Source organism: Haemaphysalis longicornis, unplaced genomic scaffold (assembly GCF_048455015.1).
Source record: "Haemaphysalis longicornis isolate Haplotype H1 unplaced genomic scaffold, Haemaphysalis longicornis Haplotype H1 scaffold_3, whole genome shotgun sequence".
Lineage (NCBI taxonomy): Eukaryota > Metazoa > Arthropoda > Arachnida > Ixodida > Ixodidae > Haemaphysalis > Haemaphysalis longicornis.
The window spans coordinates 235,125,900-235,151,458 of record NW_027526335.1 but is presented as its reverse complement, the minus strand read 5'-3'; the positions used below and the strand labels follow the sequence as shown (position 1 = coordinate 235,151,458).

The 25,559-nt window shown below is 48.7% G+C and overlaps 1 protein-coding gene across 2 annotated transcripts in view; it reads right to left on the bottom strand.

Annotated features, from left to right (window-relative positions):
- LOC144176064 (WD repeat and HMG-box DNA-binding protein 1-like) overlaps nucleotides 1–25,559 on the bottom strand; it is a 387,207-nt gene that overhangs the window by 262,015 nt on the left and 99,633 nt on the right. For both annotated transcript variants that reach the window (XM_077705189.1, XM_077705190.1), the window contains exon 4: nucleotides 885–1,053. In XM_077705189.1, the coding sequence (XP_077561315.1) occupies nucleotides 885–1,053 (169 nt within the window). The remainder of the gene's footprint in view (nucleotides 1–884; nucleotides 1,054–25,559) is intronic.

Sequence of the window (25,559 nt, the reverse complement as noted above, 5' to 3'; positions counted from 1 at the left end):
TAAAAAGTAATTCCCTAAACTTAAACAGTAGTTCGTATTTAAAACCGAGGAAGACTCGCACCATCAGACGTAGCCACGCGGGCCAGTTTGTCGCAATTATTGCAAGGGTAGACACTTTTAAATATTTGTTTCTACCGAGAACAATAGAAGACTAGAATGCACTTCCACGGGGTGCAATTGCCGCAGTCACAGTTGATCGGTTTGAGTCGTCTTTGCTTCGTAATTCTTTATTTCTAAGGGACTGATAGCTGCTGTCACGTTTTTGTTCCCGCCTTCTTGCATTTCCTTGTGCTTGTCTTACGAACACGCTGTACACATATTTCTTGGTGTAGTTCCTGCGCAATCCATCGCAGAACCCTTGCTGCGGCGCTTGTATGCGGGGATGTTGCTTGGCCAATGAGACGTTGTTGTTGAACACGTGTTGCTTTTCTTCATTGTCTTATAGCTTGGCCACTGCGTACAAATCGTATCTGTGCCCAAATTTGGTCTTGGTTTTGTATTGGACAATGCGTCTCTGTATCGGGCTGAGAAGATTTGTTAGCGTTATTTCTTTTGCTGTCCTGAGTAAATCCACCCCGCAACGGCCTCACTGGGGCTAAGAGTATCATTAAATAAACTAAAATAAAAGTACAGCTGTCGCAAAGAAAACGCTGCACATTGCAATTAAATAAAAGGGTTCATGCATAGGGTTTCCCTGAGGTAGGAGAAGGTGCCACTCCAGTGAACGGGGCCAGAATTTGTGTCCGTGAAGAAGTTAATCCATTCACTGATGAGTGCTGCGCCGTGTTACAATTAGCGTTAAGTGCTTTGGCGCACGCTGTGATGCTTCGCTTACCAGGTGCCTGGCTCAATGCCGAGCTGCTTTCGTAAGGCGTTGGTCTTACCGGCATCTGTCAGGGTCGAAAACACCGACAGCCTGTCGGCATGGCCCGCGAGGCGATCTCCATCCCCGACCGTTTTCAGTGCGAAGTACTGCGCCCCTCCCAGGGTGTAGAGCACCACCATCTGGTCACGGGTGAGGGCGGCGACCCAGCCATCACCAACAGCGACGTCCTGCGAAGATGAAGGAGCGCATCACCAGCGTAGTGGCTGCCGGCGTCACCTAACGCGAAAACAGTGGTTAGGGCCAAAGCAGCCACAAAGTTCTCCTAATGGTAACGTCTAGCGATTCGATAAAAAAATGCTCTCTCTCTCTCTCTCTCGAAATGAAAGTTAGCTGCTTTCCAGCTACCACGGGGCCTCCCGATTGCGCGACCAACATGCGTCGCGATGGCTCGGCGCACCAAGCTGATGCAAGAAATGCGCCTTCGAAGTAGAAACTTCGAAGGCGCGTACGCGAGTAATTTGAGCACGCTGTTTACAGAAGACGCGACCAGAAGAGTGGCAAGGCACGATCGTGATGTGTGCTAAGGCGATCCGAACGTGGATGGGGTACTTTCTTCCATGATGTTATCCTGATGGTTACAGAGGTCCCGGAGCTCCCTGCCTGGTGAACAAGAAGGGAGCCCATCGGCCGGAGCTTGCCCAAGGCTCCGACGGCCACCGTTTGCGGCTTCTACACTTCACCTTTCAGCACCTCACTACGGTTCGACACAGCTTATGTATGGGAGCTCGGGGTCCGCGGTGTCGCTGCTCACCGTCACCATGAGCACTCAAGGTGCCCCGTGCGGGGGGACTGGAAAGTTGTAAGCGCTGGCATCACAGGTGCATCACGGTTGACACAAGTGGGGATCCAAGAATACTGAAACATTATTTTTCGTTATACTTCGCATGAAATGCTGCGTTAATGAGCCAGCTCGTTTCTTTTGTTCAAAGCCTGCATATCAACACCCACACTGTATGTGCACACACTCCCTCCCACCCTTTTCTAATTAAATATGGTTCAGGACTGCCTGTAGTTGTTTTTAATGTCAATAGCACTATCGCACTTTAAATTTCCTAAATTATTTGTCAACTCATTTTGTTTACGTATGTCTAGGCTCCCTATATTTCACATAACCTGGTGGTTCTGTCAATAAATAAATGCCTCGTTCCGCCCACTTTTATCCCATCATAGTAAGGCACAATGCTATTCAAAACGGAGTTAAATGAACCCTTGTTTCAAATGCGTCATGCGTTCTAAAGGTATCTAACCTCTGCCATCATGATTATTTGAGGTATGGTACACACATTCGACATTGCTGAAAGTGACACTTCGAAAATGCACATAATTTGTTTTAGTTAATGTGTGTAACCGGTCAGTGCTGTATCCACATGAATGCAGAGTACACATTGCTGCTTCCCCTAATATTTTTCTTTGTGCACTGCAGTCTCTATGTTGCTGACCACTAGGCTATTTCTAATAAAAGAGAGCCGCTGATTGTGTTAATTTTGAAGATTAACTGAACATCCACGACATTGTACTTGTACGTAACTCTTAGGTTACTGATTGCTTCAAAAATAAAGAAAATTACGAGCAGCATGCAAACAAAGCTGTCTAAGGGCTATGAAATTGTCCTTATTATACTGCAATATTCCACGGATCGGTGAAGTGAATATGACAGATTTCAATTGTGGTCTGTACCGAAAAGTAAATATGAGCTGGTACGAGCTCGTTTATGGTTACATTCGCTGCTGTTACGGCAGAAAGTTCGGCTAGTTGTGCTGACTGAATTTTACTATCGAAAAGAGAGGCGGACGAAGAAGAAGCACACAGGACACTCGCTGGACTACAACTGAAATTTTACTTAGCCGACGTACCGCTTAAAAAATTGGCCGCGTATCTGCTACTTTCGTTGCAAATGTCGTTCTTCATCGACTTTTGCAAGTAAATGTCTCCCTTCGCTTTCCCGCTTACCTCTCATGTTGTTCCTGTTGCGTCGCGCTCCTCCCAAGGTAAAGACGCCAAAGGTTTGCTTAAATCATTTTAAATTTCCCGCGTTCACTCCTCCAAACCGGGTGTCTCGATGCCAACGCTGCCGTACGGCGAAGACGCGTGTGAATCGAGGCGCCCTACTTTAACGTTTATAGAACCGCGTTTCCCTGGTCCACGTGCGTTCTAAGCAGAACGTGGAACCTATCTAGTGGAACCTTTCGTAACTCTTGCCACTTGATTTCTTCAAACGCCGCCAGAAGCTATATGGCGCGGGCGACAGCAGGCGACGGCGGAGTGATATCTTTTTCTTCAGTTGATGAAGTATTTATTCTCGTCAAAATCAAACATGTACAATTTTTTTATAATGGAACGCTGCAAATATCACGTCTGTATTAATTTGTTGTCTTATATATGCGTAATGTCTTGTTGTTCTTCAACAATATTGACAAGTATTAACATTACACCGGACATAGACGGGCACATTTAGCTATGACCATGTAAGACTATTGCGCAGGCATTGTTTTACTTTGGCCGGGTGGCTGAATCGAGTCACAGACAGACAGACGGACAGACAGACAGACAGACATACAGACAGACCAAAATTCCTGGGTTTTAGTAGCCCAAGAAAGACTATCGTCTTTAAAAAAGTGGGGGAAAATGCGGCGTGGAAGTGCTGGCCACAGCGCCTGGCAAGCTGATGCGGATGTGTCCCGCAGTAAGCGAGAAGCCACGCTAAGCTTGCACCTTATAACATGGCACCAGTTTTGTCACATGCAAAGGAGGTGTCATCTACCGCATTTCGCTGTCCTGTGGCAAATGCTACGTGGGACAGACGGGGTGGTGTTTAAATAGGCTGAGAGAGCACCGTGCAGCAGTTTCACCACCTGCGGCGCGAGGCGATCTGGCCGATCATTGCAAGTGGTGCCCTGATTGTACGCCGGCGTTCGATAAAACACGTGTTTTAGAATCTGGACGTGACCAAACTAGACGCGGGATTAACGAGGCGTTTTATATCTACAGGAAAGGAGTTGTGTGAGCACTCCTTCAATCACTCTTACAGATAAGGAGATATGCTACCTACGAGGGCGCATGTGCGAGACATAGGCCGCCGTGTGTGGGGTTGTGTAGGGGAAGAGCGTGGCGATATGTTATCTTTCTTTGTTTCACGGACGCTAAGTATAATTTCAGTTGTAGTCTAGCCAGTGTCCTGTGTACTTCTTTTTCGTCCGCGTCTCTTTTTAGCTAGTAAAATGCAGTCCCTGCTGTTCCCAGCGAACACCATACCAGCCAGCGGAGGACAGCTTAGCTTAGCCGGAAATTTAACGATAAAGTAGATGGTGCTAGCACACATTTTCTTTTGGGTATGCATTTATGAACGACGTCGGAAGAGGGTAGTAATCATAATTGCGCACTGCTAGAGAAAGTTTCGCATCACTTCGCACGGGAGTTTAAAAAAATTGAAGCAATTCCTTAGCGCATAACCAGTTTGGAAGCACTAATGTCACGAGCGGAAATGGGGAGACGCAGAAACCCACGTCATAGCAGCGGCACATCACAGCGCAACCTTCAAAGAAAAAACGTTCAAAACAGTTGACCCAGCGCATCACCTATGTGCACTGCAAGCACGCACCAACTGATCTGTTGAAATAAAAGGAACACGCACACAAACGCATCTTCGAACACAAGTGCTGACTACCGGGCACTAACACATCACCCACTTCACGCACGTACGCCGCCGCCAACGAAAATCCCCAACTTATCAGCTAAAACAGAAACTGAAGCACAAACCCATCTTGAAATGCATGTGCTGCCCGCAGTGCACGGAGGTAGCTTCTCACAAGCATGTCTCCCGATTTCGCCATGGGTCCGTGCCACTGCTCCTCGTAGAACAAACATAAAAAGCACAATTTCAGTGACACGATCACTGACTCCCTCCTGCCTAAGGCCCGGCCATGAACTACGGACTTGGAAAAAGGGTTTTCTGAAGCACCCCGTTTCGGGTCTCGGTTCCCGTTTCCTCCGCGGCGCCTCAGAGGACGCGCTCGTAGCTGGTCCTTGGCAAGAGCCGAGGTCGGAGGTTGGAAGCGTGGTCAAGGTCTCTCGACCGTACAAGCTCCTTGAGTGCAGACATTATCTGCCCGCTGCTCCGAACAAGAAACCACTGCCTTCCCCTGCGACCTTCGCTCGGTAAGCCAAACCCATTGTCTTCCCTTGTGAGAACCCCGCAGTAGGCTCGTACTATCCATCCTGCTGTGGCCGCTGTTTTGTTTGCGCCGCAACGATATTCGCTGCAATAAACCTGTTTATTGTTTTTCGCGACTCCATGATGCCTTTTATGGCCAGATCCCTGAGTCACGTGCGACGTTGGTTGGGCACGGCGGGTTGGGAGTCGCGTGTGAACCGCCAAGCTTTACGGCGGTACGATTGTGTAAACGCTAGCAGGTGAACTTCGGTTCACAGGGTAGCCTTACGTTGGCCACCTCATGACCTATTAAAGTGAGCAAGCAAATACAGATTTTATGGTTTTTTTTAGAACTGGTGTGCGTTCTTCTAGTTCTGTTGTTAGTCACGTGACTCTTGACTCGCCTTAGACGTCCTGTCTGCTGGGCAGCTGATAACTTCTTTGTTTTATTACTTACGTGAATATTTTGAAGATACTGACCCAGGTACTGGTACATTTCTTTTTGCAGATGTCAATTTGTCTATTTTAACCAACTTCAGTTTTGCCTTCAGTGCCCCTTTCGAGGCACACTGAAGGTAGTTTGTCAAGCTCCTGTTTTTTCTTGCACTGCGTAGACTGAATGAAATAAACACCCTTTTTATCGTTTATCTGGGCGATAAGGCGCCATTATTTTATAAATCATAAAAGAAAAAACTACAAAGCGTGGTTTGCCGCGGCTGGACCAACAGCAGTGACGTAAATACAGGGTGCTACGTGATTGGACGATGCACGAGATTAGAATTCAAACCAGTTTCGGTTTAGGTTCTGTGAAACAAGGTGCTTGGCATCCGACATTACCATCGGATGGGCATTCTGGGTATTTCATCAATCGGTATGCCGCGCTTCTGCCATGTTTTGGGCTGCAAAATGAGCCAGATAAGCCTACCAGCACGGCTTGGAATCGTAATAATCACTAGCCGAGGCGCACGCAGTATATGAACGCCATCCGCGTAACCGCAGGAGCTCAAACATTCCAGCTATAGCATACGAGGCCAGCGCCAGATAGGCCAGTCTGGCTATTTTTCACCCGGACGAGGTGCCGCTTTTGCCACAGATTCTTCCCCCGTATTTGATTTCAGGATTGCTTTCACCCCAACTTCTTTCAGAGCAACGCATGTTGGTACACGGTCGGCTGGCCGCCTTTATTTCGGACTGTGTTCATCGCCTGCGCTGTACCTTTTTCAGAAGGGGAAAATAATACATACAGAACATGCGGCCAAGAATTGTAGCCCTGTGCCGGATGGATATTTTCAAGCTGATCTCTACATAGTGCCTGTGCCTGTGTTGGACAAAAGGGACAAGTCAGCAATTACGATGACCCCGCGTTAGCGGGTACAAAGAGGGTAACGTATTGAGTACCAAACATAGATAAGGAATGCCGCATAAAGAGCACCTGCTTCCTGCGAGAACAGACTTTTTTATTCTTGTATTGTCAGCCTTGACGTGCTATACATCTCCCAGCTCTCGGTGGCTTGAGGGCTGACTGTCGGAGTGGGGCAAGCTCGTTCTCCTTTATGGGGCCAGAAGCAGAATGAATTAATATCAACAAATAACCCTGCAATACCGATACCATAGAGAACTCCCCTGAGCCAACGTGCTGCTCACACCGTCACAAAGCAGGTGTGGTTACTTCACCAAACCAGCACCTTTCAGATAGCCACGCAAACTAAACCACACCTACCCTTTCATTCACCCTTCAGCAAACTGCAAGGCTAGTGGCGCTTTCGTGGCCTAATTCGGGGTATGCATTAAGACTGTTTCCCCCCATCGCATACAGTAAGCAGTGGGAGATCCATATAAACAAGGAGATTCAAACCTACCTGGTGACCAGAGCCTACGACGTCGCTGCGCGACATAAAATGGCAGCCACCCTAGCCTTGTAACCGCGCAGCGTTCAAATAAGCCAGAGCTCTCCCTCTACCATCTATGACACGCTGAGTGGCGGACGACGGGTGGCTACTCAACTCGTGCCCTAAGCGAGTGACAGGCCAGTTCTTGGTACTAGAGCTTTGAGCAGGAGTCCGCTCGCTAGTTCACTTCACCCGGTGTGGCTCCGTCCGCTCAAATGATCCGCGCTAGCGGCCTTCAACTGAGCGAACTGTCATTTGAGACAACAGATACGCGCCGCTTTGTTGAAGATCAAGGCGTTAATGGGGGGCTGTACGGGTTCTGGCAGAACATGAGCGCCTGCCGACGAGGTGCCACGGTCCCATGGAGTGCTCAGATTGATGGGAAAGAACAAGTTCAAAAGTTCACCCAACGACTGCGTCACGGCCTTTGGTGGGAAAGGTGTGTTTGAGGACTACATGAATGGTTCATACCTGTGCAAGAATCGGACACGGGAGACTTGAAAGACGCGTTTAATGACTACGCAGCCTCGCCGGGAAGCCGTTGCAAAACGCGATGGTGGTGCTGATGATGATGATGTCCTCAAAGATTTTGGCACGTACCCACAACGGGGAATGCTAGGGGAATGCCATTGTACGCAATGAACGGGATCTAGATTCGCTAGCCTAAGACTTCGCGCATGCGTCTTCCTGCCTTTCCTTTACTTATTCTCTCTCTCTCTCTCTTTGGCAGTGATTTCCAGTAAAATGGACAGTGAATGCATACTGCCAAGGGATTTTCAAAATGCTCGTCGGAATGAACTAGCACATTCATTAACTTTCTTTCACTTCAACACCCGATCGGCTAAAAATAAAAACGCAGAACTTGAAGTGCTCTTCAATGAATTTCAAGTAGTATTTGATATAATCTTGTTAACTGAAACTTGGTACCTGGACAGTACCAATGTGTTTAGTTCGCCAACGCACGACAATTTCATACAGAATAGATCTAGTGGCCTCGGGGGAGGTGTATCATTGATGGTGCGGAAACATATCTCGTGCGAAATACTATCGCAGAATCAAGACTACGAAGTCCTAAACCTAGTATCAAATCACATTATCATTTGCGTCGTGTATCGGGTTCCTGATGGCAACCTGCGTAATTTTTACATTTTTGTCGAATCCTTGCTAGCCTATGCAAACGAAATGAAATGTGATGTTGTTTTAGCGGGTGATTTTAATTACAATATGCTTGCTGATGCTCCAATGAAAATGAGTTCGAACAACTTATACAGTCGCTTGGATGCAGAAACGTAACTGTGGCTCCTACACGTGAAACCGGCACAACCGCTACCTTACTTGACTTGTTCGTTACAAATGTGAATACAACAAAACTAAAATCGGGTGTAATTATCAGCGACATAAGTGATCACAATGGCATCTACTTATGCCTTTATAAAACCAGTTTAAAACAGAAACAGACTGTGCCACCAATATTGTATAAAGCAGTAACGGATACTAATCTGTGCGCTTTTCGAGATAAGGTGCGTACTTGTGACTGGCGACATGTGTTTAATATAGGGGACGCGGAACGCGCCTACAATTCATTCTTTGATACTTTTTAGCTCTGTACAAGGAGTGTTTTCCATTCAAAACCATTCTGCAATCTGGTAAGATCCGGAAACCCTGGATCACCCATGAGCTTCTTAATAAAATTGAAACGAAAGATAAACTGTATAAAAGTTTATTAAATCTCGCGATCCCAAAGAGTTTAAGATGTACAAGTCTTGCCGTAACAAAGTCACGAAAGAACTGAAAACCGCAAGAAACAATTACTTTTGCGAATACTTTAACGCTACTTCAAAAAGGACGGATGTTACATGGAAAAAACTGAACGCAGTTTTAAACCGTGCTCCAAATTTCAATTCGGTAACAAAGAATAATAAAGATGGAAACGAGCTGTCAGGTGGTTGTCTGGCCAACGCTTTCAATGAATATTTTGTTAATTTAGTAAAAGGAGGTATTAGTAGCAATGCACTGAATACTTTTAAATTCAGGAGTCATGATACATTTTTTTGCGCCCGGTAGCTGATAACGAGGTGAAATCAGTTTGTCTAGAATTCAACAACAGCGTAAGCTGCGATGCCTATGGAATTAAAGTAAAACACGTAAAGTTTGTGTTAGATCTTATACTACCAATCCTAACACATATATTTAACCTTTGCCTATCCCAAGGTGTTTTCCCGCAACATATGCAACTCGCCAGGGTCAGTGTTTTGTTCAAAAAAGGCGACAGGAATGATATCGGAAACTACAGGCCAGTGTCAATACTGCCTGTATTTTCAAAAGGACTGGAAAAGGTAATTTTATCTAGAATGTCTCATTTCTGCGAGAAGCTGGAGTTGCTGACCGACGCTCAATTCGGTTTCAGGAAGCACCGCTCAACAGAGCTTGCACTCTTACAGCAAAAAGGATTTATTTTGAACGCTTTTGAAGAAAGAAAGTTGGCTGTTGGTATATACGTGGATTTTACCAAAGCTTTCGACTATCTGGATCACTCACTCTTACTGAAAAAGCTAGACTACTACGGCTCCCGGGGAACGCCTTTGATGCTTCTAAAATCCTATTTAAGCAGCCGAATGCAGTTCGTTCAGACAAATGAGCACACGTCCGCCGTGAAACATATCCTATCAGGTGAGCCACAAGGCAGCATATTAGGCCCGTTTTTATTTAATATTTTTGTTAACAATATCCCACAGAGTGATAACCAAGCAAAATTTGTCATTTATGTAGGTGACACCACTTTGCTATTTTCCGCTTCATCGGCAAATGAACTAGAATTGAAAACAAATAAAAGTCTTGTAGAACTAGGAAATTGGGCAGATTTCAATGGACTGAAAATAAATACTAATAAAACTAAAGCTATTGTGTTTCGCACTAAGAATACGCAACTTAACCGCGTTATGAATTTTAAGCTATGTGGCGCGAACATAGAAATAGTCAGATCATTTAAAACACTGGGTGTAATTTTCTCAGAGAGCATGAAATAAATGGAAGGAGCACGTAGAGCATGTCACATCGAAGTTATCTCGCATTACTGGCCTTACTTTCGTTAACAAACAGATCCTCCCTACTCGAGTGAAGCTTCTTATTTATAACTCCCTGTTTGCTTCGCACCTAAATTACTGCTGCTTAATTTGGGGACATACGGGGACTGTCAATCTACACAAATTACATGTCTTACAGAAAAAAATGCTAAGAAACGTAGCAAACGTCTCGTATGATTATCCTTCGCATTTGTTATTTCGAAAATGCGAAATAATATTTATGCCTACCGTTTGTGCATGAGCTATAAAATGGCAATAAAAAGCTCAAGTAATTTCTTTCACAGTTTAGCCGCTTTACAGAAACGACCCGAGGTACACGCAACACGCAGCCGTGGTGTTTGGAACATTCCCTCGTTTAAAACAAACTACGGACAAGAAATGTTGAGACATAAAACTCCGTAGATGTTAAACCTTTGCATAAATTCAAATATAAATTGGAATACTGTGAAGAAAATGGATTTACGAGTGCTTATTTGCAGCCGTAACAAAAGCTAATCGTGGCTGTTCTCTATTTCTGTTTTTGTTGTATTGAGTGCAATCGATGGTTTGTTCCTTTTCGCTATGTCACTGTCAAAAGTGGTTTTCTGTGTAAAAAGCGTTTTTAATGTTGCAAATGTTGTTTGTATATTTCTGAACCGTCCGCTGGTATACTATCAACGCTGCATTGCCAAGCAAAAAGTGTTTTCTTGTTTATGTTTAGTTCTAGTTTTGAACTGTCCGTGTCAGCCCTACGTTGCGGTGTGAAATGGAGAAGTTTTTTTCAGAAAGTGTTTTTTGTTTTTTGTTTCTTTTTATATTTTGCTTTGCTGTTTTACTAGCCTGCTAGTTCTTCCAGTGTTTGTGAATTTGTGTTTGTTTGTTTGTGTCTGTTCCAGTGTTTGTGAAAGCGTTTGTGAATTTTGCGGCCGATTTCCATTTTCCTGTTATTTTCTGTTTCTTTTTTTTTCGGAACGCCTGTAAATACAGCGCGATTGCTTTTAAAGACGATATTCTTTCTTGGGCTACTTAAACCCAGAAATTTTGGTCTGTCTGTATGTCTTTCTGTCTGTGACTCGATTCAGCCACCCGGCCAAAGTAAAACAATGCCGGCGCAATAGTCTTATATAGGCACAACTAAATGTGCCCGTCTATGTCCGGTGTAATGTTCATACTTGTCAATATTGTTGAAGAACAACAAAACATTATGCATATACAAGAAAACAAATTAATACAGAAGTGATATTTGCAGCGTTCCTTTATAAAAAATCGTACATGTTTGATTTTGGCGAGAATAAATACTTCATCAACTGAAGAAAAAAATATCACTCCACCGTCGCCTGCTGTCGCCCGCGCCATATAGCTTCTGGCGGCATTTGATGATATCAAGTGCAACAGTTACAAAAGGTTCCACTGGATAGGTTCCACGTCCTGCTTGGAACGCACGTGGACAAGGAAACGCCGCTCTATAAACGTTGAAGTAGGGCGCCGCGATTCACGCCCGTCTTCGCCGCACGGCAGCCTTGGCATCGAGACACCCGGTTTGGAGCAGTGGAACGCGGGAAATTTAAAATGATTTCAGCAAACCTTTGGCGTCTTTACCTTGCGTGGAGCGCGACGCAATACGAACAACATGAGAGGTGAGCGGGAAAGCGAAGGGAGGCATTTACTTGGCAAAAGTCGATAAAGACTATCGTCTTTTGACGACATTTGCAACGAAAGGAAAGAAGGAAGTAAACTTTATTTTCCTGAGCACACTTAGTCCAGGGCGCCGTTCACAATAGTCTTATATAGTCACAACTTAGGAGGGAGCGCCGTCAAGCTAACCAGAGGCTCAATTCTCCAAAACGGCACCGTCGTTTCGCGTGTGACGTCATTTTCACGTAAAATTGGAGCAAGACCCCGGCCTTCCAAGGTGTCGGGGAGAACGGAGGAGAGGAACTAGCCAATCAAAGAGCAAGCTACGTTCCCTAGCGTTGTCCCTTTTGAGACTTCTAGGGAACGTTGCCCTTTGATGTTCGAGACGGAGCCGCAACTCGCCACAGAGGGTGCGCGCCGCGACCTTGGAAAGGCGAAATTTGCTCGCAAACTCCTCGTCGCTCAGGGCGAACGCGTCGCGCGGCCTGTGTTGTCGCCTTGGCCATCGCATTTGTCGTCTCGGAGCTTCCGGAGATTGCTGTGCCGCTAACGAGCGAATGCCCCGCCATGTCGAGATACACCATTTTAGGCGCGGTTTACGGCAGCGTTCTATTTACCGCGTACTGTCCGTACTGGTGCAGCCGCGTACGGGCGCTGGTGCAGCCCAAGTGCGCCTGGCGGAAAAATGTGCGGCATATGTTTCTTCCGTGCGACCGCGCTGTTATTGGGGCGTCGGAGTTGACAGGCGGGTACATCCATCGGCGACAGCGTGAAAATGTTCGTTGAAATCGAACGATTTGGCGCGAACGAGCTTCGAGTTTTACAAATAACAGGGGTAAAACAATTAGCAGACAACAAGGCGCGAACGCAACCGCCTCTGCACCGCGCAGGAGCCTCGCACGCTTTCGCCGTGAAGGGAGCGCCGTTTGAAACGACGCACTTCCCCCCGCATCGGTTCTGCCCTCATAAAAATTTTTACCAACATTGAGTTCAATGTTTGTTGACAAAAGTCGACAAAAGCTACCAACATTGAGTAGACTGTCTACTTACTGTCTATAGACTTCCTAGCAACAGCCTACCAACTTTTTGTCAACCATTGGCCACCGTGTTTGAACTGAAACGTTTCTGTAGACTTTCTACAGAAAGTTTTTTGTAGACTTTATACTCAATCGCTGTTGCTAACCGAAGCGTTTCTGACAGGATATTCGAAACGTGATGCAGTGAGAAAAGCCGGCCATTCCTAGACCGTGGTGTCAATACAGCTTAATAGAACGTCGTCATTATTGCCCTTTTAAAGATCGTTTAGTGGGAGCAAAAATGAAAAAAAAAGAAAGCAGAAACAGATTAGGCCTCGGGAACCTCGTCTGCGAGGGTTCACATTTTGCGGAGCCACACATCCACACGCGCACTTTCTGAAACACAACACAACAAACAACACAACCCCAGCTCACAAACGTACTACATCCGTAAAACCACAAGCGCTTGCAAGCAGGACACCGACACCGCACAAATGCTAGCAGTGCACTTCATGTATATATACCCGCCAGCCGCGGGATGCCGATGCCGCGGTGAGGCGCGCCTCTCATTGCATGTTTACAAAACTACGCGTTATTATTTCCAAAATATAATACCGAGAAACACTGGAACGTAAGCAATTGCACATATCTTCATGTTTACTTTATTGTTGCAAGCTGTAACTAAACAAAACCGAAATCTGGAATGGGTTGCGCGCCGCGTTTCGGCTGCCTCCGGTGATTGACGCGTTTCTCCCGGAGGTACGCAAAGAGGGAGGGGCGCCGCTGGCGGTTGGCCGAGAGCGACCAAAACATCTGCGCCGGCCGTATTAGGTGGGCATAGCAGGCGATTTTAGATTATCGCCGTTGTTGGAGACACGTCCAGTAGTCTGTCGCGAAATATTTACTGGCATAATTCGTTCCTTTCAACCATGCATGGCACTTAGCTTGCGCAAATCAAAACACAGTGACGAGCGGTTGCGCGTGGTTGATGCCGCTGGCTGGCGCTTGTTCGGAACCGCTGAATAGTCATGTTGATCACCGTGAAGAGTGAAAGCGAGCGGGTCGTGAAGTACCAACCCGTGCGGCTGAGGGATGAACTGGTTGTTCCGAGGAAGAAACTGCGCGACTCGAGGTACGAACAGTGAAAGTTGCTCCCTTTTGCTACTTTTTTTTTCTCGGGCTGCACAAGTGTGAAGATACATGCAGAGAGAGAGGGAGAGAGAAAGATACATGTGTGTGTGTGTGTGTGTGTGTGTGTGTGTGTGAGAGAGAGAGAGAGTATGTGTGTCTGTGTGCGTACGTGCGTGCGTGCGTGCAGGCGCTCGGGCGCGCGTGTGTTTGTGTGTGTGTGTGTGTGTGTTTAAAACCTGATTCAAACAAAGTAACGTAATTTGGTTAAAGTCAAGTAAATAGTTTGTCCCCAAATATTGTGAACCTGTCCTGGTATTTAGCAGAAACCAATATGAATTAATTGAAATCGGACTCCAGGACGAAGGAAAAAGATGTTTGCGTTAAATTCAACTTGAGACAAAGCGTGTCAAAACACTTTTAGTGGTCATCCTACCGAAGCTCGTCAACAGACAAATGTCAACAAAAATGAGGTAGACTTTCTATATACAACCGTCAACAGACAAATGTCAACGTGAATTAAGTAGACTTTCTACATACAACAGTCAACAGACGGGTGTCAACATACATTCAGTAGACTTTTTACAGACGACTGTCAATAGAATGTAAGAGTATGTAGGATAGCAATAAAGTTGGTAGGATGTCAACAGAACGTCTACAGAATGTAAAAAAGCATTTTTGTAAGGGTGGCCGCCTTTCGGCGTGCAATTGATTGACAGGTGACGTAATCAATTACGGTCTTTTGTCTTTCAAACCATATAAAACGGCGTAATAAGTAGGTCACGGGCTATGAGCGACTGCTCCGCGGTACTTTTCCGGATGACGCAAGGCGTGACGACATTTTGCACACGGCCAATCACGTGCGCCCTCAAGGTCGCCGTTTCAAAACGAGGAGCAAGCGGCGCGCGCCGTTTCCATAGAGAATTCGGCCCCAGATTAGCTTTTTTCCCTCTCTTCTTACATCATTGTGGATGGAAAATAAAGGCACTCTTATAAATCGGTGGGGACTCCAAAATACTAAATTATTTCCGGAAAGAGGCTGTAAAACGAAACTTAGTTATGAAAAAAACCGGAATGAAGGCGCGACGATAGATGAAGAAGATGGTGTGGTGCTCGCATGTGACCCACTGATGATGAGTGACTAGGTGGGATCGAACATTCTAGTAACAGTTATGAAGCAACGATGACGCCTGTGCTCACACCTGCCAAGTTCAAAAACTCAATCCGGGAGATTTCCCAACCAGGGGGGGGGATATTTTCCCAAGTGTACGAAGACAGCTAGAAAGTGGTGCCACAAACAACAATCAGTTATATCTGCAGGCCTGTCATTGCGGCTGATTTTGCCCTTTTAAAAACCTCCTCAGAATATGTTTCATTAGAACACAGTCCACTATCGTGGCATTCTGCCAAGAGGACATTTCCCAGAGTCTCCTTAGATATGCATGAGCGGGACAGCGTTGTTGTCTTTTTCCCTGCACTGAATTGCGCCTCACACCCTACGTTGTCGTGGTGTGTTCACAAAATGTCCAGCATAATTTCGGCAATGCTGCTAAACTTCGACAGCCCATCTGGACCTCTGAGTTGTGATATTGCTGTCCACAGACTGCCAACCGGCTCCTCATTTAGTATTTAAGCAGAAATGAGGTAAGCTTGCAGCTTTGCAAACTGAACTTTCAAGGCATCACGTCTCTTCAAATCGAGTATGGAGTGTCTTCCATTCACTGTGGCAGTATGGCTGGAAAAAGCTGCACAAAGAACAGCACGTTTCTAACTAACATGCTCTCTAAAGCCCTAAAATTAGCTACTTCTGCATTTAGAACGCTGGGATCCTCCGGTGGGAACTCATTTAATCATATTGTCACGAAGCCAACGACGACGCAGTCGTTTTGGAAAAGAAACAAGTTCATTGGAGCGAACTTGTGCACCCCTAACAACTCAAAAGAATACAGAGGCGGCGAAGCAGCGGTCAACAAGGTGACGTGCGTCGCCAGCGTCGCAGAATCGAATGCCGCTGCCTCTGCTCTGCAGGCTTTTAAATGCGAATGCATTTCTTAGTCGAGCAATGTCAGGCGCCGTGCGGCGTCCACGCGCCCGCAGGTGTTATCTCTCCGCTCTCACCCCCTCTCCCATAGCAAGAGCTGTGAGCGCGCGCGCTCCTCCTCTCCCCTAGCAACCGGAGCAGGTGGTGCGGGCGGATCAGCGGCGAGTGAGTGGAGAGGAGGAGCGCGCTCGGGCGTGTGAGGGCGCTCGCATCGCGGGAGCTCGCCGGAGCTCCCGCGTGTGTGGGAGAGTGTAGGCGAGGGTAGGTGCGGTGCTTCGGTGCTTCTCCTCTCGACGCTCGCCCCACTCTCCCACGCCCGCATGCTTCTCAAAGACCCTTTGACTGTGCACTTTACCGACCACAAGGCAGTGATCGTGGCCGTCAAGTACAACGACAACACAAAGAGGTGTTAAATAAATGGTTACGCTACAAATCACCGTCTCCTCATTAATTATAAATTCCGCGCACTCTCGCGCAAAAGAAATACATTCGCATTTCCTCACGGTTCCCTTCGGGGAGGTAGGGTGGATTTTTTATCTTTCGGCGCAGTATTTCTGGAACCGTCGATTCAGATCCAGAACATTGTAGATCACAGAAGATTATTCTGGGCTAGCGACGTTAGGGCGAAACATGTTGTCTGCTTATCTGAATGTGATAGCCCGTGCGGCATAATAATAAAGAATGAAAGATGCCCTTTGCTTGTAACGCAGATAACACAGACGGGCTTGGCCCGGCAGTAAAAACCAACAATAAATAAACAAACCCACACATGGTTCGTGGCATTACCGCCCCCCTCAAGAGTGCATCGACCCGACGCTAAAATAAAAGACAGTCCGAACAAAGAACAAAAAAACAAAAAAAGTCCGTCATCTTGCATAGTAAGGTTTCAAGCGAAACACGTGGACGACTTCGGGCCGCGTGCGTCGTCGTGACGTTCCGGAATCACCATCGGGGATCACCTCGTAGCTAAGTTGGCCGACACGTCGTAGAATCTGGTAGGGTCCAAAATACCGTCGCAAAAGCTTCTCACTTAGTCCGCGTCGACGGGTGGGAGTCCAAACCCACACACGATCCCCTTGGGTGGTACTCGGCGTCTCGGAGTCGGAGGTTGTAGCGCCCGGCATCCACAAGCTGCTAATCTGTTGTACGAACTCGAGCCAGCTGGCGGGCCTCCTCCGCACGCTGAAGGTATCCTTGGACGTCGGCGTTGATGTCGTCGTCTTCTACGTGCGGAAGCCTGGCGTCGAGTATCACAGTCGGCCGTCTTCCGTAGACAAGCTCGAACGGCGTCATTTGCGTAGTTTCCTGGATAGCCGTGTTGTACGCAAAGGTGACATACGGTGGCACTTCGTCTCAAATGTTATGTTCAACGTCGACGTGCATTGACAGTATATCCGCGATTGTCTTGTTCAGGCGTTCCGTTACTCCGTTCGTTTGGGGGTGGTACGCCGTCGTTCTTCGGTGATCCGTGTTGCTGTAGCGTAATATCCCTTGCATCAGCTCCGCAGTAAAGGCCATTCCGCGGTCCGTGATTAGGACTTCCGGAGCTCCATGTCGCAGCACAACTTGGCTTATGAAGAACTTTGCGACTTCTTGTGCAGTCCCCCTCGGAAGAGCGGCAGTCTCTGCGTAGCGCGTCATGTAGTCTGTCGCTACAACAATCCATTTGTTCTCGGATCGAGATATAGGGAACGGGCCCAGAAGGTCCATTCCAATCTGTTGGAAGGGCCTAGATGGGACGCGGATCGGCTGCAGAAGTCCGGCGGGCCTCGTCGCTGGCGTTTTTCGTCGCTGGCAGTCACGGCAGCTCCGGACGTAGTGGGTGACGTCGGATGCAAGGCGGGGCCAGTAGAACTTCGCCTTGATTTTCCCAATTGTGCGAGCTGTGCCGAGATGTCCGGAAGACGGGTCGTCGTGGCACGCTTCCAAAATTTCGTCACGAAGATCTGCAGGGATGACAAGAAGATCATTCGCTCTCGTTCCGCGGCTGAAATTCTTTTTCACGAGGACGGAGTTTTTCAGGGTGAATGCAGGCAAGTTGCGTTTGAAGGCCCTGGGCACGGCGACGTTGCATTCTTGGAGGTAGTCAATCATGACGCGTAGATCGAGGTCGGCACGCTGCTGGGCGGCCAGGTCGCTCTCAGTCACGACTCCGAAGAACGCGCTGTCTTCATCGGAGTCTTGTGGTGGTGGTTCGACGCGGGCACGGGACAGGCAGTCGGCGTCGGAGTGTTTCCTTCCGGATTTATAGACTACTGTAACGTCGAATTCTTGCAGGCGCAAGCTCCACCTACCAAGACAGCCAGAGGGGTCCTTCAAATTGGCGAGCCAACACAGCGCATGGTGGTCTGTCACAACCTTGAATGGTCTTCCATACACGTATGGGCGAAATTTTGAAATGGCCCATATAATCGCCAGGCACTCTTTCTCAGACTAGTTTCTTTCTTCCTTGGACAGACCACGGCTGGCATATGCGATTACTTTTTCGCACCCGCTTTGCTTTTGTGCGAGGACGGCACCCAAACCTATATCACTGGCGTCCGTGTGCATTTAGGTTCGGCATTTGCGTCGACATGCGCGAGCACAGGCGGGCTTTGCAGGCGTTGTTGCAGGGGCCCTATTCTCGACTGCACAAATTGCCGGCATTTCGCCCATGTTTTTTTGCGTAAGCACGACGTAAGCAATCAGTGACGTGCTGCACCTATAGCTATGACGACATGCAGTGTAATTTGACGAGTCACTCATAAAGATCGCTACCAAGGTATCAAATATTGGGCAAGAAAGATATAAAAACACTTGGCATGTACTATAAAAATTAAGACGGTACCTGAGGCTGACAAGGAAATCACATTTCTTGAAGTCAAATTTGGCGCCAACACCACAAGGCGATCGAGTAACGTTGATCCAAAAGCGAGCGAAAGGCGGATGTCGAGCTAAAGAACATCACACAATTTTTTTACCGTATCTATTTATTTCTTTCAATCGCTTTTATTAACATAGCTGGGCTCTCTGTTTCAATGCAAGCTTTGTTGCGTTATCACCTTCCCTGCCGCCACCGCCGCCACGCCATCGTCTGCTGCTATGTTACAAGTTTATGGCGTGATCACAGAAAAAGACGGCCGCGACCACCGCTTCTACGACACATAAGAGCAACGAAGCGCTACGCCTGATAACCGCGGAGCGCACCGATGTCGCCGATTCACTCATTCGTCAAGCTCGACTGCAATCAGCGCTGTAATGAACTGAATAGACACTTTTCATTGATATTTTTCTCTTGAGTTCGATCATGTGACCCAACAGCTTACTAGGACAAGTATGGAAAAATGCCATGCATTGGGTTCTCTTTGTCATGGAGAGGCTTGTACTGCCCTCTTATGTTGCGGTTACGCCAAACAAATAATTTTTATTTCATTGCCAAATATAAACGCAAAATACTGCATGTGTTTTGTATGTTCCATGATCGCTGACTTGGAAGCAGTTGAAACCATAATTTGTTTCGGTAGGAAACATGCTTTAAACAGCGCGCATGCGAAACTGCGCCTGCTGCAAATTGCCGCACATTTCGCGGCGCCGTAAGCCGGGGCAATATTTTGCCCTATTTTGTTTGTATTTTGCGACAAAAACAGCCGCCATTTTCAAGCTGTTACGTAGCATTACGTCAGTTTTACGCAGGCGGAAGTTGCCAATGCATGACGTAATCGTTCCCGCCAACTGTTTAAATTACGTCACGCCTTCTTAGCCAATCACAGAGGGGGTGTGTTTTACAAGCAGTCTTGTTGTTGAATAGCAAAGACAGGCTTACGTTGTCATGTCCGCTGCATTTAGTCTGGTTTTTCATTGCCGGCCAAGAATTATGCGCCTTTAGTAACGAGAAATAAGGCAAACTTTAGAACTAGTGTCCGTAAACGACATGAAACGTCAAAATGACGACAGCACACACAACCGCTTTGTCAACCGGAAGCACGTGACCAAAATTGAAAGCCAATCAGAAAGGACTTCCGGAAAATTGCCTGAATTGCCGGCAATTTGTGCAGTCGAGAATAGGGCCCCAGCTCGCAGAAGGCTGTTTCTTGGGCATTTTCCAAGCTGAAAGGGGTGCTATCTTTCGTCAGCGGGTGAAAAGCTCTGCAATGCGGGCGAAGTTTGCGACGAAGCGCCTGTAGTATGCGCAGAGTCCGAGAAATCTCCTCACGCCCTTCTTATCTTTCAGTCTTGGGAAGTTCGCTATGGCGGAAGTTTTCGCCGGATCAGGCCGGACTCCCGCGGCGTTGACGACATGGCCCAAAAACGTGAGTTCCTCGTACGCGAAGCGGCACTTTTCAGGCTTCAGTGTGTGGGAACGCGACCTTAGCGCGTTCCCTTTGGTTCGGCTTCGCCACACCGCTTGCTCCTCGCGGGAACTTGCTCTGCAAGACGTCGGCGAGGGGGATCTACCTCCTCGCCGTAGGAGTGTCTTTAAGCCGCGAGCGCGCGCGAGATGCGAGCTGCGGGGGGGAGTCGAAGCTCAGGAAGCGAGGCGTCAGGACACGCCTGGCGACCTCCTTCCTTCGAGGATCGGGCAAAAAGGAGGGCGAAAATGGCTGCCATCGGTGTCCCAGCGAGGCAAACGCGAGCGCGCTGAGGCGGCGCCCCGGCGATGACTGTTGTCGCGGTGAGTCGAACCTCTCGATTCCCTTAAATTGCCCGGGCGAGGAACTAGATCCTCGCCGTCAACCAGCTAGCCTGCATGCTCTTTGGATGTTTGTTATTCGGTAATAAATGTCAATGAGCGAAAACACTTGTCGCTTCCTTTGTTCCGGTGAGCCACGGCCCGCCGCGGCTGGCGCGGCACAGCGCGCAGCCGCGGGGTGGGGGCAGATAGCTTGCTAGCTGGGCGAAACGAGAAGACGAAGACTGATTAGTCTCTCTCGTCGCCGGTTTTGCTATTGCGGGGAAAAGTAAACCAATCTACTTTTACCCCTCCTCTAAAACCCCACAAGCGTTAACCCCGACGTACGAATGGCCTCGAGTACAGACTCGAACCTTGCGAGGTGTTCGTCGAAAGTCCGGGCGAATACGACAACGTCGTCAAGGTACACGAGGCAAGTGTGCCACTTCAGGCCAGCTAGCACCGCGTCCATAACTCTTTGAAACGTTGCTGGCGCCGTGCACAGCCCGAAAGGCATCACCTTGAACTCGTATAGGCCATCCGGGGTTATAAATGAAGTCTTCTCTTGGTCTCTCTCGTCCACTTCAATTTGCCAGTAGCCGGTCTTCAGATCCATCGATGAGAAGTACTTCGCATGGCAGAGGTGGTCGAGGGCGTTGTCGATTCGTGGCAGGGTGTACACGTCCTTTTTGGTGATTTTGTTCAGTCGCCGGTAGTCAACGCAGAACCTTAATGTGCCGTCTTTTTTCATCACGAGTACGACCGGCGCAGCCCACGGACTTTTCGATGGCTGTATTATGTCGTCGCTGAGCATGTCGTCGACTTGAGTCCGGATGGCTTCCCGCTCGTGTGAAGAGACGCGGTACGGTGACTGTCGGGTAGGTCGGGCTCCATCTTCGGTTATTATTCGGTGCACCGCTAGGGGTGTCTGACGTAATTTTGAGTTTGCCGAAAAACACTCGCTGTAGCCACGGAGCAAATCCAGTAATCTGTCCCGATTTTTTTGCGGAAGCGCCGGGTTCGCGTCGAAAGGCTGCGGCGGCTTGGAAGCATCTGCGCGTGCGTATTCAAAGTTAGCGACCGCGATCACTTGACTTGCTTCTTGCGTTTCTTCGAGGAACGCAATTGCAGCGCCCTTGTTTAGATGCTGGTACTCATCGGTAAAATTGGTGACCAAAACATGGGATTTGCATTGCTTAAAGCGCGCAATGCCTCTAGCGACGGAGATACCGCGGTTGAGAAGCAACCTATGGTAACCCTCTACGATAGCGTCGATGTCACGAGCAGCATCCTCACAGTAGACGGCGATCATCAAGCTTGCGCGGGGTGGCAGGGTGACGTGATCGTCGGCGATTCTTACAGCAGCACAGTGATCGGGGTTCAGTGGCGGCGTCGTGGAGTGATCAGAGGAAAAAGTGAGAACACAGCATTGCTACGGCGGTTCGGCGACTGGTATGGGTAGGGCGACGGCGAACGGTTGAAACGGGCTGGCCCGCGGCTGGCTGGTGTTGGACAGGTACTCTTCGATCTCTGATGGCCGCTGGCCGGTTCGGGGGCAGGGTGCGTCGACGGAGAGCCCTCACAAACCGAGCCTCCTGTACGGGCAGCGACAGTAGATGTGGTCGGCCTCTCCGCAGTGGTAGCACAGCGGACGATTGTCGGACGGTCGCCGCACGTCGGTCTTCCTTGGGGTGGGGGGTTGCACCGCATGTGGTCGGGCCTGGTCTGCAGATCAATTATTGCGCCGTTGTGTGTCAAAAAGTCCATCCCGGGTATTACGTCGCGGGAGCAGTTAGGTAAAATTACGAACGCAGCAGGGTACGTGATGCCGTCTATGGTGACGCGGGATGTGCACGTTCCACTTGGCGTTACGAGATGGCCTCCTGCTGTGCGTATATGCGGACCGTCCCATCTTGTCGTAACTTTCTTCAGCTTAGACGCGAATGACCCGCTCATCACCGAGTAGTCGGCTCCTGTATCGATGAGGGCGACTACGTCAAAGCCGTCGATGGACAACTGGACGTCGGACGCTACCTTCCTCGAGTTCCAGGTGCGTCGGGGCGTCTCATCTCGGCTTGCGCGTGTTGACGGTCAGGTACTGTGCGTCGTCGTTGTGGTCTTCTCAGCGGCCGTCGTGGTCATGTTGTGTACGCGCCGCGCCGCGTATCTGTCGTCGTGTTCGGGGGTCTCGTAACGGCTCCGTCGGGTCGTCGGGATGAGGGCATGTCGTGAATCACGGTCTTCGGCGCGCCCTTGCGTCGTTGGAGGTTTTTCATTTTTCCGCCGTTGTGCAACTTCACCTCCAGAAGTTGCTGCCTTTAGTTTCCCCCGCGTGGGCTGGGGCACCTTCCACGTGAGAACACAGCATTGCTACGGCGGTTGGGCGACTGGTATGGGTAGGGCGACGGCGAACGGTTGAAACGGGCTGGCCCACGGCTGGCTGGTGTTGGACAGGTACTCTTCGATCTCTGATGGCCGCTGGCCGGTTCGGGGGCGGGGTGCGTCGACGGAGAGCCCTCGCAAACCGAGCCTCCTGTAGGGGCAGCGACAGTAGATGTGGTCGGCCTCTCCGCAGTGGTAGCACAGCGGACGATTGTCGGACGTTCGCCGCACGTCGGTCTTCCATGGGGTGGGGGGTTGCACCGCAGGTGGTCGGGCCGGCGACAAGGGACGACGGTACGGAGCCTAGTGACGATAGGGCGCAGGTGGGCGAGGGCGACGGACACTAGCCGCATAGGTCATGGCTTGCGGCTCGCGAGGTGTAACTGGCGTCGTTGAAGTTTCCAGCACTTGCAGCACTGCTTCTCTAATGACGTCGGTAAGAGAAGCGACTTGTGGTTGCGGCGGCGTTGGGAGCAGTTTCCGCAGCTCCTCCCTGACTATTTTGCGGATAGTCTCGCGTAGGTTATCTTCGGGGATGCGCCTGCTGTCGACGCAATTAGCATTGGCCGTGTCAACAAATTTCCGGTCGTACTGCTTAGCACGCATTTCGAGGGCTTTCTCAATTGCGGTGGCTTCGGTCACGAATTCGGCGACAGTTTTGGGCGGGCTGCGGACAAGTCCAGCGAACAGTTCCTCCTTCACGCCGCGCATTAAGAAGCGTAACTTCTTTTCTTTCGCCACGCAAGGGTCAGAACGCCTGAAACGTCTCTTCATCTCTTCGACGAACACAACAATGCCTTCGTTAGGGTGTTGTGTCTGCGTCTGCAGCAACACTTCGGCCCGCTCTTTTCGCACAACCGTGGTGAACGTCGTTAAAAATTGCGTTCTGAATTCGTTCAACGATTCTAGGGAGCTCTCATTGTTCTCGAACCAGATCCGTGCTGAATATTCAAGGTAGAAGAAAACTTGCCTCAGTGTCTCCGCGTCGGCCCATCGGTTAAACAGCCTGACTCGTTTGACTTGCTCCAACCCGTCTTCGGGGTCCTCCGAAGGTGACCCATGGAATGATTGGGGCTCCCTGGGTTGCTGAAGAACGAGGGCATGATTGGTAGCGCTGGTCATGGTGGTGGTCACGACGTCTTCTTTCTTCACTTTATCCGGAAGCAGTCCAAAGTCCGGCTGAAGACCTTGCTGTCGTAGGCTGACACGAGTGGGGCTTGCTTGTGGGCTTGACGATGGCTTAGGGTTCATGTACCCAGCAACTCCACCAGATGTCACGAAGCCAAGGACGACGCTGTCGTTTTGGAAAAGAAACAAGTTTATTGGAGCGAACTTGTGCTCCCCTAACAACTCAAAAGAATACAGAGGCGGCGAAGCAGCGGTCAACAAGGTGACGTGCGTCGCGAGCGTCGCAGAATCGAATTCCGCGGCCTCTGCTCTGCAGGCTTTTATCTTTCGGCGCAAGCGTTTCTGGAACCGTCGATTCACATCCAGAACATTGTAGATCACAGAAGATTATTCTGGGCTAGCGAAGTTAGGGCGAAACAGTCTGCTTATCTGAATGTGATAGCCCGTGCGGCATAAAAATAAGGAATGGAAGATGCCCTTTGCTTGTAACGCAGATAACACAGACGGTCTTGGCCCGGAACTAAAAACCAACAATAAATAAACAAACCCATACATGGTTCGCGGCAATATGCTGTGCTGAAGTACGGCCTTACAGCATTATAAAACTCCTGCTGCTCCTAAATCTTGATTTTCTGAAGTATCTAACTGGTTTTTTGGCATATTAAAAAATCTCCATGACTCTTCTGGGCATCCTTGCTTCCACACACATTATACAGCAGTTTCTTGCTCTTTCTATCAAACCCAATAGGTGTGAATGCAGCACATGAATCTGGGGCGATTGCGCTTGCAGATATCTGTCCACTTTTCAAAAACACTGACGTTGTTTTCAAAGAAAAGACAGAATGCCCTACTGAGCTCTGAGTTCAAGAACACGAAAATAATTTCTTCACGAGTGCATTGCCCACCAGATCTTTCCTGTTCCCGGTGGTTGAGTTTTGTTGCAGGCAGCTACGCCACTTCTACGGAGCTGTTTTTGTTTTTGGACTTATCGCCACACCTTTTTTCTGCCGGGGATGTTGCTTCACTGCAGTTCACCTTTGGGATGTTGTAGCATTCAAGAAATCTAGGTGTCTTGCCCGCTTTCCTCACTTCTCTTAAGAAGAAACTCAAAAGGGGGCCCACTGTTGAAGCAGCTTCGTGAGACGTTTCGCGAAGGAAAGCCACATGGTCGGCACATGTTTCAACATTTCCCACACTCTTTCGTGCCTTTTCTGCAATTCCGGAAGATAATTTTCTCGCTTTGAACTTTTTTCAGGTAATATTATACGTCAACTACAATTTCGTCCACCTTTCAAGGCAGGAACGACGCTGCCTTTTCAGCTGAAATGTTTGTGAGGTTGCACGGACATCCTATTTTAATTATATTTCCCTGCACGTCCACCAGCACTGCAGCTATGCCGTTCTACTTTCCTATCATGACAATGGAATTGTTCAAGCAGACGGCTACGCATTCTGCGACAGCATATGAGAGGGCTCCAGTGAGTCCATAACCAATCCCCAATTTTGCGTCCGGTTTTGATTCCGGTTTTCTGAAATTGTGTTTACACTAATTATTTCATCTCCAAAATTGTCAGAAGGCAACCTTTCAGTGCAC